General features: G+C 43.3%; 1 protein-coding gene across 2 annotated transcripts in view; it reads right to left on the reverse strand.

Annotated features, from left to right (window-relative positions):
- Positions 1 to 19677, reverse strand: part of TBCE (tubulin folding cofactor E) — a 712453-nt gene that overhangs the window by 472108 nt on the left and 220668 nt on the right. For both annotated transcript variants that reach the window (XM_030198136.1, XM_030198134.1), the window contains exon 8: positions 15766 to 15842. In XM_030198136.1, coding sequence (XP_030053996.1) covers positions 15766 to 15842 — 77 coding nt within the window. The remainder of the gene's footprint in view (positions 1 to 15765; positions 15843 to 19677) is intronic.

Raw genomic sequence — 19677 nt, forward strand, 5'->3', positions numbered from 1 at the left:
TCTGCATAAGAGGGGGCTCGGATCAACCAGTCGTCCAGATAAGGATGGACTTGTACTCCTTCCTTTCGTAGGAAGGCCGCGATGACCACCATTACTTTGGAGAAGGTCCGCGGAGCAGTAGCCAACCCGAACGGGAGGGCTCTGAACTGGAAGTGTTGGCCCAGGACTGCAAAACGCAGAAAGCAATGATGAGGAGGCCAGATGGGAATATGCAAGTAAGCTTCCTTGATGTCCAAGGATGCCAGGAACTCCCCTGCCTTCACTGCCGCTATAACAGAGCGGAGAGTCTCCATTCGGAAGTACCGAACCTTCAAGGCCCGATTGACCCCTTTGAGGTCGAGGATAGGCCGTACAGAACCTCCTTTCTTTGGTATCACAAAGTAAATGGAGTAGCGTCCCTTGCCAAGCTGATCTTCTGGCACCGGAACGACCGCACCCAGGCGGATCAGATTGTCCAAAGTCTGCTGCACTACCACAGCGTTGACCGGAGACTTGCAGGGAGAGTGCACAAACCCGTCTCTTAAGGGTCGGCAGAACTCTAGCTTGTAGCAGTCTCTGACAACTTCCAGCACCCAAGCGTCTGAAGTTACCCTGGTCCACTCGCCCAGAAACGAGGACAGGCGTCCTCCAATCTGCTCTGGGCCATGGACCAGGGCCCCGTCATTGGGTACGAGACCCTGGGGGAGGACCAGAGGATGCACCTCTGGGACGGCGGTCTCTGCGAAAGGAATGCTGCTTGGGGGAGAAGTTCCTCTTGAAGGAAGAGGGGGCAGAGGAGCCCGACCTGCCCGGGCGATACCGACGGGCTTCCTGAAACCGTCCTTTGGAGGAACCGGGGCGGGCACCACTGGCCCGAGCCCTGACCTCTGGTAACCTCTTGCCCTTAGACGTGCCGAGATCGGTCACAATTTTGTCCAGCTCGACCCCAAAGAGCAGCTTGCCTTTAAAAGGCAACTTAGCCAGGCGGGACTTAGAGGCGTGGTCAGCAGACCAATGCTTCAGCCAAAGCCAACGCCGTGCAGAGACTGTCTGAGCCATACCTTTAGCCGAGGCTCTCAAGACATCATACAGCAAGTCTGCCAAGTAGGCCAAGCCCGATTCCAGGGCCGGCCAATCAGCCCTTAAGAAAGGATCCGAGGGGGAAGCCCGCTGCACAATCGTCAGGCACGCCCTGGCCACATAGCAGCTGCAAACTGAGGCCTGCAAACTTAAAGCAGCCGCCTTGAAGGACGACCTTAAAGCCGCCTCCAATCTTCTGTCTTGGGTGTCCTTTAGGGCCGTGCCACCTTCCACCGGCAACGCCGTTTCCTTAGTCACCGCAGTGATTAAAGAATCCACGGTAGGCCAAAGAAAGACCTCCCGTTCACCTTCAGGCAGAGGATAGAGGCGGGACATAGCCCTAGCCACTTTCAGGCTCGCTTCTGGGACATCCCATTGAGCCGAAATCAAGGTGCGCATGGCCTCATGCACTTGGAAGGTTCTAGGCGGGCGCTTCGTCTCCAGCATAATGGCAGAGCCAGCAGAGGCTGAGGGAGAGACATCCTCCGGAGAGGAAATCTTCAAAATGCTCATGGCCTGCACTAACAGGTTGGGCAAATCCTCTGAGCGAAAGATCTGCGCTGCAGAGAGGTCATCTGCTCCATCCGAGCGGGAATCTGTCTCCTCCAAGGAATCCCCAAAGGACCGTTGGGAGAACTCAGATACGCTGCCCTCATCTACATCAGAAGAGACAGAGTCCTCTAGGGCCTGGAAATCCACCCGAGGGCGTTTGCTTCCGGAGGCCTCAACCCCTTTATCGGACAGGGGAGCAGGGGCAGCGTTTTGCATAAGGAAAGCCTGATGCAGCAGCAAATTGAACTCAGGGGAGAAACCCCCCAGACTGTGCACTTCTGCAGCCTGGGCCACGGCTCTAGACGCACCCTCAACCGGCAGAAACATGAGCGGGGGAGAAACATGCTACGCATCCAAAATGGAGTCCAGCGCGAAACTCCGAGAAGGAGCCGCGCGGGAAAAACGGCGCTTAACTTTGGCCGCTTTCTTGTCGTCACCCGAATCAAGGGCGACCATAGCATTAATGTCTCCCACCTCGAGGGCGGCCCAAGAAGAAGCCGTCCGAGCAGAGTGGCTGCCAAAATGGGGGGGGGGGGGGGGGCCAGCAGCGGGGGATGGGAGTTTATGGCGGGAAAAAACGCCGCACCGGAGGAAGAACCGGGATACTGACCGGCCTCCAAACTGACACCCAAAAAAGGTGATTCAGGCTTTGAAACCCCCGCATCCCCGCTAGACGCGCACACGCGGTCCGGGGAGCGATTCTTCGAGCCCTCGCCCTCCGACACCATAGGCCACATGGAGACCGATCGGGGAACCCCCTGCCTGCTACAAAAGGTAAAAATTACCTGCTTCTCGCTCTGAGCTGTAACGAACTGGTGTCCCAGTGAGCAGCTGCAATAAACGCTGATATAAACGTTGAAATAAACGCCCTTAAAGGACGTTCAAAAATTTTTATTTTTTTTTTTAACGGAGTCAGCGGGAGGGGGGAGAAAAGGAGGGACCTGGCACCACCAGGTTTGCACTTGCTCAAGAAGAGCCCTCAACCCCAGGTACTCAACAAAACCTAAGGATTAGGCTTGGAGACCTAGCCAGAGCTGCTGCTGTGTGTGACCACCACCTGCTGAGATAGAGAACATACTGAGGAGTTACCGGCAGCACATGACCACATATAGGGAGGCAAAAGGATTGCTCTCTATCTCCTCCTGCTGGTAGATGGACACAACCCACCAGTCTATGGATTGATCAGCACGATGATATGGAAGAGATTGATTATACAAGAGGTAACAAGCACACTCTCTGGGAAGGAGGAAGCCAAGGAAGGTAAGGGTGCATCTTGATCCCTTCTGAGGAAGGCTGCCCACCACCACCAGAGGTTGTGGAAAGGTTGATTGGCCTGAAATTGAAAATGCATGCTGAGGACCTCAAACTAGAGGAACCACTGGTGTGGATGGGGTTGTGAAAGCCATCCCTATCTCCACTCCCGACGTTGATGCATTCCTCAATGTCGACGTCAACACCGCTGTCGAAGGACCAGACCAGGAGCCAAAAACTTTCTATCTGAGCTTCTTGGGCAATTTGCGTCCCAAGGCATTGGATACACCAAGAATAGGTATTTGTGCCTGAGATGGTCCGGTTGCACCGAGTACAACATTTGATGCCACTGGGAGTCTTCGATGACATGGAAGGGAAAACAGCTCTGGCAAGAGGCCGCAATGAAAAATAAAGGAAACTTGACACAGGAAAAAACAACTAAAGAAAAAATACTACTTTTTTTTTTTTTTTTAATAAGAGCAAAAAACAAAGAATGAAAGATAAAAGCCAAAAGGCACTGAAAAAAAAAGGTACAGCAGGCTCTTTCCCGGGCACACAGAGGAGCCACAGAAAACACTGCCATTCCTCGCATGGAAAAAGAACTGAAGGGCGAGGTCGCGTTAGGGGCGGGAAGGCACTCCGCACATTTGTGGTGGGACATGGCAAGCGCCCCAGAAGGCTCTAGCAAAGTTTTGCTTTTTTATTATGCCGGTTCCCGGGCCGACGCACATTGTCAACCGACTTGTGAGGATAATACAGCCTGCTTGTCCTCGGAGAATTATGTTAATAAGCTTACTTGTACTGTTTTTCTGTACTGCAAGCAGAACGGAAATAACATATTGACATCTTTCTGTACTGAGATTACTACTGAGTTTTGTTTGCCTTTCACACTGTTGCCAATTGTACTAATATACGAATTTGTATTATTTGAAACAATGGGTGACTGTGGTAAATTTATATAAAACAAACCACTGTTTTATGAGCACAACACCACTGCAGAGGCTGGACATAAATGGGTTAGGTACACCTTTTACTCATCTATTGTTTTATAGGCAGAACTTCTTTATGTTAAAAAATATATACCAAACCTAGACTCTTTTGCATAATCCAGACGGAGTTCCCTGTGGATGACTGGCTATGCCATTTATACCCTTTCAGATTTAGCTGACAGTGTTGGTTATCAAATGCTCATAGTGCCTACACTGCTGAATTTAGTGCCTTCACCCCTGCTTGTGAAATTGTTATTTACAGGCCTGTTACCGGATATACTGACAGTTGTTATGCATATGGAGTTACTCAGGACATTGGGGAAAATTGGGTAAACAGGGGTTACTTAACATTTTTGAGGGGAAACCAATTTATATTGTCACCCTATGTACCTGCCTTGTTGAAATCTATTATCTATCCAAAGGACACTGTTCTCGTTAACTGTGATGGCCATTCTAAAGCCCACAATGAAGTATCTCAGGGGAATTCTTTTGCTAGGTTGCTGGTGTGACTGCTTTAAGGGGCACATCATACTCTACTCTCTCTGATGCTGTCTCCTTTGGTTCCCTTTCAAATTGTTATCCAAGCCCAAGCGGAGGCATCAGAAATTCAAACTTGATTCTTGGAGATAGGCTGGCTGCACTTTGCATTTAGTATGGCTCAGGCCATGTGGTTCTTCCTGATGTTCTGCTCCCACATGTTGCCTTTGTCTACCATGACTAGGTACATGACGGCAGAGGTGAGATGATAACACCTGCAGAGGAAACACAGTATGTGCTACTTGCCTGGTCTGTAAACATGTGAAGACCAGCCAAAGACACAAGCCTGCCCCAACAGGGGTTTTCTTTTTGTTTGATTTTTTGAATTTGCAGATGGAATTTATTCAGCTGTTCATATGACAGGGATTTGCATATTCCTTAGTAAGTTATGCATTTATTTTCAGGAAGAGTAGTGAAGGAGCTAATGGAACACTGAAGACTTATAAAGATTACCAGATTATAAGAAAATGGATTAGATTGGGTTCAAAGCCTGCAATTAGCTCTCCTGAGTATAAGCAGTATATCTAGTAGAAAGACAGAATCAACATTAAATGAGATAATTATTGAAAACCTTATGAAAGCATTTTCTTTTATGTATGTAGGCTGCAAATTATAAGAGTAATGCATTTAAGTTTTGTGACAAGAAGGAACTCTAATCTCTGTGATATAGTTTTATCATTTACAGGTGGTTGTAGCCCTCCCACACAAAACCAAGGAATTATATCAGTTGTACTTTGAAAGTGGGGTTCACCCAAAGGATTTAATGAAGACATGATGGATTCTTGCAATTAAAAAAAAAAAAAAGACTGGAAGGAACCAATTGTCTCCTGCAGTTTACAGAAACAGTATGAGGCATTGCCTTACTTGTTTTTGGTTTATAAGTATTCACTGGTTGACAGTCAGATTCCCAACTGGCTAAAATTAATTTGAGTCATGAACTATTTCACTACATTTCCTAGTCCTCTGTTTGTGCCAAATCTGTTTCTCATAATTCTATGGTAATCAGCTAGAATGTTAAACCCTGAATGTCTCATTGCTAGTAGTCAGGGCCAGTCAAACCCGGTAAGCAGGGTAAGCACTGCAGGGGGGTGCATGCCTTCAAGGGCGCCACTTTGCAAGCAATCAAGCTCTGCTGAGTATCTAATCTCTGCTGCTCATCTCAGTCTGGCTCCAAAGCTGTCAGCTCTCTGTCCCGTCCCCTCCCCCCTCCCAAGCAGAGAAATATCCTCCTTGTGTTTGTCAGAGGACGTCATTGCTCCAACTGAATCTGGCTCTGAAATAACTTGTGGGAGCTCAGCTAAACTCTGTCCCCAGAGAGGGCTCAGACAGAGACAGCACAGCAGAGCCTGGACCCTTGTTTTGTCAGAGACTGCTGTTTAGTGCTGCACCTGACCCACCCTTTTCCACCCCACCCCCAACACAGCAACTCACAGGACAGGAGGGCTAGATGCCTGCTTTCAATTCCTAACCATCACCTATCTCTCATTCCCACTTCAGTAACTCCTGTTAGTCTGTCCAACTCAGATTGTAGAATATGTTAGTTTATGCTGATTAAGTCTGTCCTAGCTAGATCCTAAGCTGTGCTTGATGGAAAGGCTATTGTGCTGCATGCAGAGTCTAACTTCTTAGGATTTCAGGTTATTTTTGAAGAATTTGAAGAGGGGCTATCTCTGTTCTACATATGTGACTGCAAGGCCAAGTGTCTGAATAGGGATCTGTTTGTTAGATTCTGAAATTTTGATAACACATTGTTTTTCAGAGTTGGCAAGACTGTCTGTTCTCCTAACTCCTGGTCTGTGTGCTAAGTTATTTTTCTTCTATACTGGTGTAATATTTTCAATGATGCCATGGCTGGTAAAAGGGGTGTGTCTACTGTGGGGGCAGAGTCATAGTGATCCCGCCTCTGGATGGGTAGGGGTGCCCACTAATAGACTGCAGGAGGGCGCTAGAAACCCTAGGGTCAGCCCTGCTAGTAGTAGAGAATTTTGTTTTCCTAATGTTATCAGTGAAAAGAGACATTTGTCTAGTGAAGTCCAGTTATTAGATTTATGTTAAAATGCTGCTTGATAGGAGTGTGTGTGTGTCATGCACCCCAGGTAAATGAAACTCCAGAGATATTGCCCTCCAGGAAGAGGGTACCTTGATGAGTTTTTAAATTAAGAGTTATAACTATTGAATTGACTGGAACAGCTTTGTGGTGCTCCAGAAACAAAAAAACCAAAAAAAAAAAAGAAAGAGAGAGAAATAAAGTGCCTCTCTAGGCAACTGCCTAGTTGGTCGCCGGTTGGGGGAAGCAGCATAGCAGGCTGCCTTTGGCCACCCATGAGAGGGACAGATTCTGAACCCCATGGGGTGCCGGAATTAATGCTATGGGGTGGAGGATGCCGCCAAAGCAATTTAGCTCAGGGCACCACAATCCCTTGAGTGGGCCCTGGGACCAGGAGCAAAGCACTCAAAGCCAGAGGCTGAAAAATGTGTCCATCCACCTGCTGGAGAAGGAAAAAAACTGAGGAACTGGACTGGATGCCAAAATGTAATCTGTCGTTAAAATCGTCCATAGTACTTGAAGATTGGAGGGTGGAAAATATGACGCCGATTTTTTAAAAGGTTTCTAGGGGGTGATCCGGAAAATTATAGACCGGTAAGCCTGACGTCGGTGCCAGGCAAAATAGTGGAAACTATTATAAAGAATAAAATTACACAACACACAGATTAATATGGTTTACTGGGACAGAGTCAGCATGGGTTCAGCCGAAGGAAGTCTTGCCACACCAACTTGCTTAATTTCTTTGAAGGTGTGAATAAACATGTGGATAAAGGTAAGCCGGATGATAGTGTATCTAGATTTTCAGAAAGCTTTTGATAAAGTTCCTCATGAGAGAGACTCCTGAGAAAATTTGAGAGTCATGGGATAGGAAGCAAGGTTCAGGTGTGGATTAGGAATTGGTTATTGGACAAAAAACAGAGGGTAGGGTTAAATGGTCATTTCTCTCTATGGAGGAGTGCATAAGGAATCTGTACTGGGACTGGTACTATTTATAAATAATATGGAAATCAGAACGACGAGTGAGGTGATTAAATTTGAAGTACATAAGTACATAAAGGAATCATGTTCAGAAGAAATGGATCCTCAGGAGCTTAGCCGAGATTGGGTGGCAGAGCCAGTGGAGGGAGGCTGGGATAGTGCTGGGCAGACTTGTACGGTCTGTTCCCTGAAAATGACAGTTACAAATCAAGGTAAGATATACACAAAAAGTAGTACATATGAGTTTGTCTTGTTGGGCAGACTGGATGGACCGTGCAGGTCTTTTTCTGTCGTCATCTACTATATATAAGTATTGCCATACTGGGAAAGACAAAAGGTCCATCGAGCCCAGCATCCTGTTTCCAACAGTGGCCAATCCAGTTCACAAATACCTGGTAAGATCCCAAAAATGTACAAAACATTTTATACTGCTTATCCCAGAAATAGTGGATTTTACCCAAGTCCATTTAATAACGGTCTATGGACTTTTCCTTTAGGAAGCCGTCCAAACCTTTTTAAAACTCTGCTAAGCTAACCACATTTACCACATTCTCTGGCAACGAATTCCAGAGTTTAATTACACGTTGAGTGAAGAAATATTTTCTCCGGTTCGTTTTAAATTTACTACATAGTAGCTTCATCGCATGCCCCCTAGTCCTAGTATTTTTGGAAAGCGTAAACAGATGCGTCACATCTACCCGTTCAACTCCACTCATTATTTTATAGACTTCTATCATATCTCCCCTCAGCCGCCTTTTCTCCAAGCTGAAGAGCCCTAGCCGCTTTAGCCTTTCCTCATAGGGAAGTCATCCCATCCCCTTTATCATTTTCGTCGCCCTTCTCTGCACCTTTTCTAATTCCACTATATCTTTTTTGAGATGCAGCGACCAGAATTCAACACAATATTCGAGGTGTGGTTGCAACATGGAGAGATACAAAGGCATTATAACATCCTCATTTTTGTTTTCCATTCCTTTCCTAATAATACACTGAGCAGAACATTTCAACGTATCATCAACGACACCTAGATCCCTTTCTTGGTCCGTGACTCCTAACATGGAACCTTGCATGACGTAGCTATAATTCGGGTTCCTCTTTCCCACATGCATCACTTTGCACTTCCTCACATTAAACGTCATCTGCCATTTAGACGCCCAGTCTCCCACTCTTGTAAGGTCCGCTCACAATCCTCCCGCGATTTAACGACTTTGAATAACTTTGTGTCATCAGCAAATTTAATTACCTCACTAGTTACTCCCATCTCTAGGTCATTTATAAATATGTTAAAAAGCAGAAGACCGAGCACAGACCCCTGGGGAACCCCACTAACTACCCTTCTCCATTGAGAATACTGACCATTTAACCCTACTCTCTGTTTTCTTTTAACCAGTTTTTAATCTACAGTAGAACACTACCTCTTATCCCATGACTCTCCAATTTCCTCTGGAGTCTTTCATGAGGTGCTTTGTCAAACGCCTTCTGAAAATCCAGATACACAATATCAACCGGCTCCCTTTTATCCACATGTTTGTTCACCCCTTCAAAGAAATGTAGTAGATTGGTGAGGCAAGATTTCCCTTCACTAAATCCATGTTGACTTTGTCTCATTAATCCATGCTTTTGAATATGCTCTGTAATTTTCTTCTTAATAATAGTCTCTACCATTTTGCCCGGCACCGATGTCAGACTCACCGGTCTATAATTTCCCGGATCTCCTCTGGAACCTTTTTTAAAAATCTGCGTTACATTTGCCACCCTCCAATCTTCCGGTACCACAATCGATTTTAAGGATAAATTACATATTTCTAATAGCTCCAAAAGCTCATTTTTCAGTTCTATCAATACTCTGGGATGAATGCCATCCGGTCCAGGAGATTTGCTACTCCTCAGTTTGCAGAACTGACCCATTACATTCTCCAGGTTTATAGAGAATTCATTAAGTTTCTCCGACTCGTCAGCTTCGAATACCATTTCCGACACCGGTATCCCACCCAAATCTTCCTCGGTGGAGACCGAAGGAAAGAATTAATTTAATCTCTCCGCTACGGCCTTGTCTTCCCTGATCACCCCTTTTACTCCTCGGTCATCTAGTGGTCCAACCGATTCTTTTGCTTCCTGCTTTTAATATACCTATAAAATTTTTACTATGAGGCATATTTTCAAAGCATTTTGCCTTCCAAAGTGCCATAGGTTTCTATGGAATTTTGGAAGGCTAAGTGCTTTGAAAATATGCCTCTATGTGTTTTTGTCTCCAACGCAATCTTTTTTTTTTTTTTCGAAGTCCCTCTTAGCTTTCCTTATCAGTGCTTTGCATTTGACTTGACATTCCTTATGCCGTTTCTTACTATTTTCAGTCGGTTCCTTCTTCCATTTTCTGAAGGATTTTCTTTTAGCTCTAATAGCTTCCTTCACCTCACTATTTAACCATGCCAGCTGTCGTTTGGTCTTCCGTCCTCCTTTTCTAATACGTGGAATATATTTGGCCTGGGATTCCAGGATGGTGTTTTTGAACAGCATCCACGCCAGATGAAAATTTTTGACCCTCGCAGTCGCTGTTTTCTTTTCACCGTTCTTCTCATTTTATCATAATCTCCTTTTTTAAAGTTAAACACTAACGTATTTGATTTCCTACGTATACTTACTTCAGATCTAATATCAAATCCGATCATATTATTATCACTGTTATCAAGCGGCCCCAGCACCATTACTTCCCGCACCAGATCATGCGCTCCACTAAGGACTAGGTCTAGAATTTTTCCTTCTCTCGTTGGTTCCTGTACCAGCTGCTCCATAAAGCTGTCCTTGATTTCATCAAGGAATTTTACCTCCCTAGCGTGTCCCGATGTTACATTTACCCAGTCAATATTGGGGTAATTGAAGTCACCCATTATTATTGTGTTGCCCAATTTGTCTGCGTCCCTAATTTCCTTTAACTTTTCTAAATCTGTCTGTTCATCCTGGCCAGGCGGACGGTAGTACACTCCTTTCATTATCCATTTTCCCTTTACACATGGATTCCAAGAAGTGTTTTGTTTCCTGCAAAATTTTCAATCTATTTAATATACAATGCTACCCCTCCACCAATTCGATCCACCCTACCACAACGATATAATTTGTACCCCGGTATGACAGTGTCCCACTGGTTGTCCTCCTTACACCAGGTCTTAGAGATGCCTATTATATCTAATTTTTCATTTAGTGCAATATATTCTAACTCTCCCATCTTATTTCTTAGGCTCCTGGCATTCGCATATAGTCATTTCAAACTGTGTTTGTTGCTCCTGTTTACATCATGCATAGTACTTGACAGTACTAATTTGCAATCTTTTGTCTGATTTTTATTTTTATTTAGGGACACCTGGAGGCATATTTTCAAAGCACTTAGCCTAAGTGCCTCCTGATCTACTACAGTCCCTTTTGCAACCTCACTATCAGGATACCCTATCTTCCCTGTTTTGGTGATATCTTTGAAAGATACCTTATCCCAAAACATGCACTTTTAAGCGACTGTCGGCCTTCCCCCCCATTTCTAGTTTAAAAGCTGCTCTATCTCCTTTTTAAATGCCAATGCCAGCAGCCTGGTCCCACCCTAGATAAGGTGGAGCCCATCCTTTCGGAATAGGATCCCCCTTCCCCAGAATGTTGCCCAGTTCCTAACAAATGTAAAACCCTCCTCCCTGCACCAGCGTCTCATCCACGCATTGAGACTCTTGAGCTCTGCTTGTCTCTTGGGCCCTGAACGTGGAACAGGTAGCATTTCAGAAAATGCTACACTAGAGGATCTGGATTTGAGCTTTCTACCTAAGAGCATAAATTTAGCTTCTAGAACCCACATTTTCCTATGTCATTGGTACCCACATGTACCAAGACAGCCGACTCCTCCCCAGCACTATCTAAAATCCTATCTAAGTGACGTGTGAGATCTGCCACCTTCGCACCAGGCAGGCACCAGGCGATCCTCACGTCCACCAGCCACCCAGCTATCTATATGCCTAATGATCGAATCACCAACTACAGCAGCTGTCCTAACCCTTCCCTCCCGAGCAGCACTTGGAGACATATCCTCAGTGCAAGAGCATAGTACATCCCCTGGTGGGCAGGTCCTGGCTACAGGAGTACTTTCTACTTCACAAGAGTGATGCTCTCCTTCTAGGAGACCTCCCTCCTCCAAGATAGCACAAGGGCTACCAGACTGGAGGTGGGACTTCTCTACAACATCCCTGTAGGTCTCCTCTATGTACCTCTCTGTCTCCCTCAGCACCACCTAGTCTGCTACTCTAGCCTCAAGAGAACAGACACGTTCCCTGAGAGCTAGGAGCTCTTTGCATCGAGCACACACATATGACATCTCACCAACTGGAAGATAATCATATATGTGACACTCAATGCAAAAGACTGGATAACACCCCTCTCGCTGATGGACTGCTTACTCCATCTTAGTGTTTTTGAGTTTTTCAATAATTTAAAACTTGCTACAGTATTAAGGATATTAGCCTAATATAAAAGTGTCTTTTAGTTTATATAGTATATTGTATGATTTAGTTAGTGTTTCCTTCTTAGGTGGTAATGAAATGTATTTAAAACTCTGTAAGAGCACTCCTTGCTTGTTACCTTAATTACAATAACTGACTATAAATGAAGAGTTGTCCTAGGGGTGGGTGGGAAGACTAAACTTGATCCTGCAGTGCCTGTTAGATTCTGTTAATACTGTGGTACAAAGTTTTTAAAACTAAGTGGAAAAGATTATGGAGATTAGTTGATAAAATTTGCTTTTCATATTTTTATTTTGCCTAACACTAACCTACAATTCCTCCTTTAAACCCCAATCTTTAAGTTCCCAAAGCACAAAGCAAAACAGCGTTCACTTACCAGAGAAATGTTCTCTTCTCTCGGAACTTCTCAGAAAGAAAGTTCAGTGGGACCTTTCCACTTTATATAGTTTTGAATCTAAGGGGCCTCTTTTAAACAGGCTCTTTGAAGCTGACTCAGCAACCTATGCAGGTATTCTACTTCCCCACACCTTAATTAACACTTAATTGAGGTCGCTGGATGAGCTACCTCTCCAGCAGCCAAGGAACAGAAAAAAACTGCCTTTTAGAACAAGAGTTTTTGGCTGTTTAGTTTCTACCTCTAGAAAAGGTTTCAGTTTAAAAACTATGGGGAAAATGCCTATTTCTAGAGAAAATTTCAGTTTAAAACTATGGGAAAAGGGTTTGTACACTATCCTGCTTATAATCGAAAGAGAAAAACGCCTATATTGCAACCCAAATCGGGAGATGGGCGTCTTTCTCCCATGGGCGCCCAAATCGTTATAATCAAAAGCCGATTTTGGGCGTTTCCAACTGCAATCCATCGCGGAAACGGGTAAAGTTGACAGGGGCGTGTCGGAGGCGTGGTGAAGGTGGAACTGGGGAGCGGTTATCGGCCGAGGAGAGATAGGCGTCTTTAGCTGATAATCGGGAAAAAAAAGACGTTTTTACCGCCCCAGTGTTCACTAACCCCCTCCCCACCAAAAAAAAAACACTTTAATAACTTTTTTTCCAGCCTCTATGCCAGTCTCAAATGCCATACCCACCTCTATGACGGCAGAATGTGTTCTATCCTGTGACAGCCTTTCCCTGGTTCTGATGTGGCTCTCGGGTGAATGTGACAACTTTTCTGTTATGCGCACTGCAGAGTCACATCAGCAATGCATTGTGGTGAGTGTAGGGTATTGGGCTCCATGATTCCACTAGCTTGTGGCAAATGCTCACGATGTTGGTAGTTGGTAGGCTCTACTCCCATGGTGCTTTCCCCCCTGCTTACTGGGTCAGAGTGTGCCCTGTTTTGTTTCCGGTAGTCCATGAGGTAGTGGCCATTTTTGTAAGCCAGTTTTAGATCCCTTTCACGTGTTAGCCACGTTACAGAACTTAGTTCTTACCTTGAATGTGGCTGAAAGAGGGCGTTGTACTCCATTCTGCCAGCTCTGACCTACTGCTAATCTCAGTACCAGGGAGACTAGTTGCAAGTGGGGCACAACCTCTGATCTGCAGTTAACTGTTAGTAAGCGTGCTTATTCCAATAAAGGACGTTTTCTGAGAGATTAGTCTTCAGGTGTCAACTGGTGTGCCAATGTTATATAGCAGCAACAAGTCCTAGAGGCCTGCGTGTATGCAGGTCCCTGGAGCACTTTTAGTGGGTACCGCAGTGCACTTCAGCCAGGTGGACCTAGGCCCATCCCCCCTACCTGTAACACTTGTGCTGGTAAATGGGAGGTCTGCAAAACCCACTGTACCCACATGTAGGTGCCCCCTTCACCCCTAAGAGCTATAGTAGTGTTGTACATTTGTGGGTAGTGAGTTTTGGGGGAGGGGGGGTTGGGTGCTCAGCACCCATGGTAAGGGAGCTATGCAATGTAGGAGCGTTGTCTTAAGTCCACCGCACTGACCTCTAGGGTGCCCAGTTGGTGTCCTGGCATGTCAGGGGGGCGAGTGTACTACGAATCGTGGCCCCTCCCACAACCAAATGGCTCAGATTAGGACGTTTTTGAGCTGGGCGTTTTTAGTTTCCATTATCGCTAAAAAAAAACAAACGCCCAGCTGAAAAACGTCCATTTTTTCGAAAATACGGTCTGTCCTGCCTCTTCACGTACCCATTTTCGGACATAGACGCCCATGGAGATAGGCGTTCGCGTTCGATTATGCCCCTCTATGGCAACTAGTTAATGATGCTTGTTTTTCTCTCTCTCTCTTAATACTAAACTGGGTTCTGCTTGCTTTTCCCTCTCTCTCTCTCTTTTTATTCCACCTTAATACTAAACTAGATCCTGCAGTGCCTGTTAGATTCTATCTGTTAATGCTGTGGTACAAAGTTTTTAAAACTAAGTGGAAAAGACTATAAACTAAGTGGAAAAGACTATGAAGATGATACAAAACTAGTCAAAGTTGTTAAAACACATGCAGACTGTGAAATATTGACGAAGACCTTAGGAAATTGGAAGACTGGGCGTCCAAATGGCAGATGAAATTTAATGTGGACAGATGCAAGGTGATGCACATTGGAAAAAATAATCCGAATCAGTTACTTGAACCTTGGGGGTCAGCACTCAAGAAAAAGAACAGGGTGTTGTTGTAGAAAATACGCTGAAATCTTCTGCTCAGTGTGTGGCGGCAGCCACAAAAACAAACATGATGCTAGGAATTATTAGGAAAGGAGTGGTGAATAAGATCAAAAATACTATAATGTCTTTGTATTGCTCCATGGTGCATCCACACCTTGAGTACTACATTCAGTTCTGGTCACAGTAACTCAGAAAAGATATTGCGGAATTAGAAATGGTTCAAAGAAGAGCAATCAAAGAGATAAAGGGGATGGAACTCCTCTTTTACGAGGAAAGGCTAAAGAAGTTAGGGCTCTTCAGCTTGGAAAAGAGATGGATGGGAAGAGATATGATTGAGGTCTACAAAATCCTTAGTGGTATAGAACGAGTAGAAGTAAATGAATTTTTTTACTCGTTCCAAAAGTACAAAAACTAGGGGACACTCGAGGAAGTTACATGAAAATACTTTTAAAATAAACAGGAGGAAATATTTTTTCACTCAACGAACAGTTAAGCTCTGGAACTCTTTGCCAGAGGATGTGGTAACAGCGATTAGCGTATCTGGGTTTAAAAAAGGTTTGGACAAATTCCTGTAGGAAAAGTCCATAGTCTGCTATTGAGGCAGACATGGGAAGCAACTGCTTGCCCTGGGATTTGTAGTATGGAGTGTTATCACGATTTGGGTTTCTGCCAGGTACTTGTGACCTGGCTTGGCCACTGTTTGGAAAACAAGATACTGGGCTAGATGGACCATTGGACTGACCCAGTATGGCTACTCTTATGTTCTTACGATACTGCTGGATTTGACTGTAATCAACCCCCTCCAAGGGAATAGCTGCTTGTCACAGAACACTATGGGCGAAAATGAGGAAGGAGAGGTCCACAACAAGAGGGGGAAGGGACCTGGCAACCACCAGGGGTACCCCCTACATAGGCACCAACACTACCCTAACACCCCAGGGCTCAACTGAACCACAAACCAGGACAGGAGCCACTAAAGCAAAAGCCCAAGAGCTGCTGGGGAGACCGTCTGCCACCTGCTGACTAACCAGGCTGTTTACCATCCTATATCAGAATTCAGTATTGTCCACTATGTCCATCTGCTGGTAGACAATCATAACCCAGCTGTCTCTGGATTCATCTGCTTAATGAAAATGAATGGAATACACTTCTAAGTGGTGGCAGAGTTTGAGAGGGAAATCTCATTTTTCTCATCCCATCCCTAAAAAATTCCAAAAGACAGCATTTGAATACAAGTAGACTTAACATCATACCTTTCTATAACGGTAATATTATTAGAAGCAAGGTACAAATCTTCAAGAAGTGGCCACATTGGAGAACACATGAGAACCTGAATGGAAAAATTCAATGTAAAGTCACACAAGTTCTCACATACTACAAATATTACAATGTTTCTAATATTATATATTATATTCCACCTCACTTAGGAGGTCCCTTTTACTAAGGTGTGCTAACAAAATAGTGTGCATTAAGTGCCATGCAGCCTACATACAATGGGCTGTATGGCATTTAGTGGGCACTAATGTTTAGCGCACCTTAGTAAAAGGACCCCTTACTAGGTTTTACCCAAAAAGGCCCTTTCCTCTTGAGCGTGACAAACAAAAAATTTCATTAGGGTGTCAAATTTCTGAAAAATGTATAAATATTTCAAGTGGCTTTGAGCTAAACAATCAGGAGGAAAATTTTTGAAGCCATTTCCTTAAGTAGAATTGTTTTACCAGTGGAAATAAGTTATTTCAAAACTGTCCAAAATGGTATGGGTAACAAAGCATGCATGCTTTTACATGAATGTAGTCAGACATTTCTAAGGACATGGGTTAGGCTAGTGATTGCAGTAACACACATTATTCTAGATTAACTATGTTCTTTTTTTATTTTATAAATTTTATGAACCAGAGTAAAAAACACTTTTTTTTCATTTTTATATTTATAAAATTATAAATACAATCAAGATAATATTTGATATCAGAAAAATGTTCATAAGAATTTACATAAAACCAAATAAAATGTAAAAGGAAAATAAACTAATAAGGGACAATAATGAAGAAAAAAAAGAAAAATAAAGATAAGGGAAAGGGAGGAGAAACAGAAATTACTAGTAAGAAGGAGACTTAAACCATTATGTAAGGAAAGCATAGGAAAATTTCCTATAACAAAATGCCAGCTTCACATATAATCCCAATCAATCATAGTTACCTAATACTAGGGTCCACCTTGGGATTCAGCACAAAAGAAAAAGATATAGGTGTCATTGTAGATAATATGTTGAAATCTTCTGGTCAGTGTGCGACGGCAGCCAAAAAAGTAAACAAAATGCTAAGAATAGGAAAAGGATGCAAAATAAGACCAAGAATATTCTAATGCTTCCTTAATTCTCCATGGTGCGACCTCACTTTGAGTTCTGCATTCAATTCTGGTCGCCGTATCTTAAAAAAGATATAGAATTAGAGAAGGTTCAAAGAAGAGCAACCAAAATGATAAAAGGGATGAAACTCCTCTCATATGAGGAAAGGCTAAAGAGGTTAGGGCTCTGAAGCTTGGAAAAGAGATGGCTGAAGGGAGATATGATTGAGGTCTACAAAATCCCAAGTGGTGAAGAAGTAAATTGATGTTTTGCTTTTTCAGAAAGTACAAAGACTAGGGGACACTCAATGAACCTTACATGATAATATTTTTAAAACAAAAGTTGTCCAGAGATGAAAGAGGCCCACACATGTGCTCATCTGGTTAGTGTTAGATTAGCGAGTTGTTTATTCTGAGTTTCTCCTTAATGCTTTTCTATATAAATACCGAGGAGCTGGACTGGATGCCAAGAGAGACAGAGAACTGAAAACTGAGCTGAGGCCTATCTTCACCTGCTGGTTGATGGACACAACTATTCCACAGGTTCTGGAATTGTGGGAAGCTACGTAATGGAAGGTCATTTTAATTTTCAGCCATGTTTTCAGTTTCAGCTGACAATGTCCAATTATTTTCAATGGAAGCCATACATTTTTGCTCTGTCCTGTCTCCTTCCCTCCCCCTCCCCACAGGCCTCTATTACAACACCTGGTCTAGAGGTGTAGCTGGGGCAGGAGCAATCCCCAATTACTTCGTGCTCTGCTCTCAAACTAGCCTAGTGGTTAGGTGCAGTGGACTCTGATCCTGGGGAACTGGGTTCGATTCCCACTGCAGCTCCTTGTGACTCTGGGCAAGTCACTTAACCTTCCACTGCCCCAGGTACAAATAAGTCCTGTATATACTATGTATACCACTTTAAATGTAGTTGCAAAAACCACAGAAATGCAGTATATCAAGTCACATTTCCCCTTTCCCTTCCAGTTTAACTACCAGAAGACCGTAGGTAGGATCTAGCGACGGGAATGTAGTAGTAGTAACGAAGGAGAACTGGAAAGCAACTGTAGTCACAGGAAGTAAGTGAGCTAGGAGAAGGAAGAGCAATGAAGCGTGCCCCCCCCCCCCAAAAAAAAAAAAAAGCTTATTCAATAATTTCCTATGGAAGAAACAGTTCCAACAGTTACAGCATACTGTACACACATTCTGACTCACTTTAATAAAAGCAATTAAGGCACTGCACCTTTTAAACTGTCCTCTACTCTTATCTCCTCTTCTAATCATGGATAAAAAGAAAGCCATGATAAAGATATGCATACATGCAAGCACATACATAAACGCACACAAAAAACCCAGAGATACACACAACCCACAAGTGCAAAACTACTACACATACAGGCAACTCAGATACAAAATGACACATAAGGAAACATAAAACAAACACAGGGTTTGTAAACAATTCTATTATCTATACGCTGCATGCTTTCCCCACTTGGTATAATCTTCTGTATTTTTTGCACCATTTACAGTTTCATATTATCACTTAAGATTTATATGCTCTACTTCCTCAGCACTCTATTCCTTGCACTGTTTAAACTATTACTCACTGGATATTTGAGCATGGGCTTTCTCCTCCCATCCCCCTCCCCCAATATGTGCTTTCCCTTTTTTTCCAATCACAGTTTGATAGCTTCTTATAGAATTGTTGACAGTAACTTCTATAAAAAGTTTTTCTTATTATGGATTTTTCATTAAATTTTATAGGATGAAGTATGGATCATTTTTTTAAGTGAAAAACATTTCAATATACCATGTAAAAATCTATATAGACAATGATATAAATCTCTCGGATATTGTTTAGGGAGCACTCTTTCAGCATTCATTAATGTGAGCATATGTAAAGGTATATACAGATATATTCTTTTTTTCTTTTCTTACATAAATGTTCTTTTACATATATGTCTAAGTGTGCCATTTGACCATAAATAAAAATAAATTCTTACAAGTATCATTAGGTCCCATAAGTATCCTGCTTTTTAGTTAACAGGGCTCTTGATAGCCTATCAATATGTTAGCACAGGAAATGCTACATTAAAATGGCCGCTGCAGCATCTCAGCGTTTCTTGCTCAAAACAGCCTGAAGAGGTGGTACATGCATCTGCACTAACTATGGCAGTCCATGGTAGCCAGCCTTGTGCGACCTGTAATGTACAGTCTACAAAGAATCACAATAGAAGATTGCAACACTAATTGCATTAAAAAAAAAGAGTTTGCTATAATCTAAACACTATAATGTACATGAAATTGCAAAATATTCAAACTTAAATAAATGGAAACTTCAAAACTCCAGGATTTTCAAATCATACAGAACATAATCCTAAGGGCTAAGTCTTTAAAAAAAAAAGGCATTCCATTCAATGGCACTATTCAGACCATCCAGTTCTACAGTTTTTAATCTATATATCAATCATTGTTCCCATTGTCTTTAACCACCGTCTCACATCTCCTTCTCTCCTAGAAATGTTTCGCTGATCACCATACACTGTAAATCCTAGAAAGTATGGATAGCCTGCACAGAATGTCATACCATGGGGGCTTCCATTCTCCCATTACAATGATGATCATCAATTATTCTGGTTTTAAATGCCCGAGAAGTCTGCACTACATTTCCTGTGCTAGCACACTGATAGGCTATCATGAGCCCTGTTAACTAAAAAGCAGGATACTTATGGACCTAATGAAATTTGTAAGAATTTATTTTTATTTATGTTCAAATGGTACATAAAAAGACAGGGACAACATACGATACAGATCAAATTTTTTGAACTACA

Source organism: Microcaecilia unicolor, chromosome 3, assembly GCF_901765095.1.
Source record: "Microcaecilia unicolor chromosome 3, aMicUni1.1, whole genome shotgun sequence".
In the NCBI taxonomy this organism is placed as follows: domain Eukaryota; kingdom Metazoa; phylum Chordata; class Amphibia; order Gymnophiona; family Siphonopidae; genus Microcaecilia; species Microcaecilia unicolor.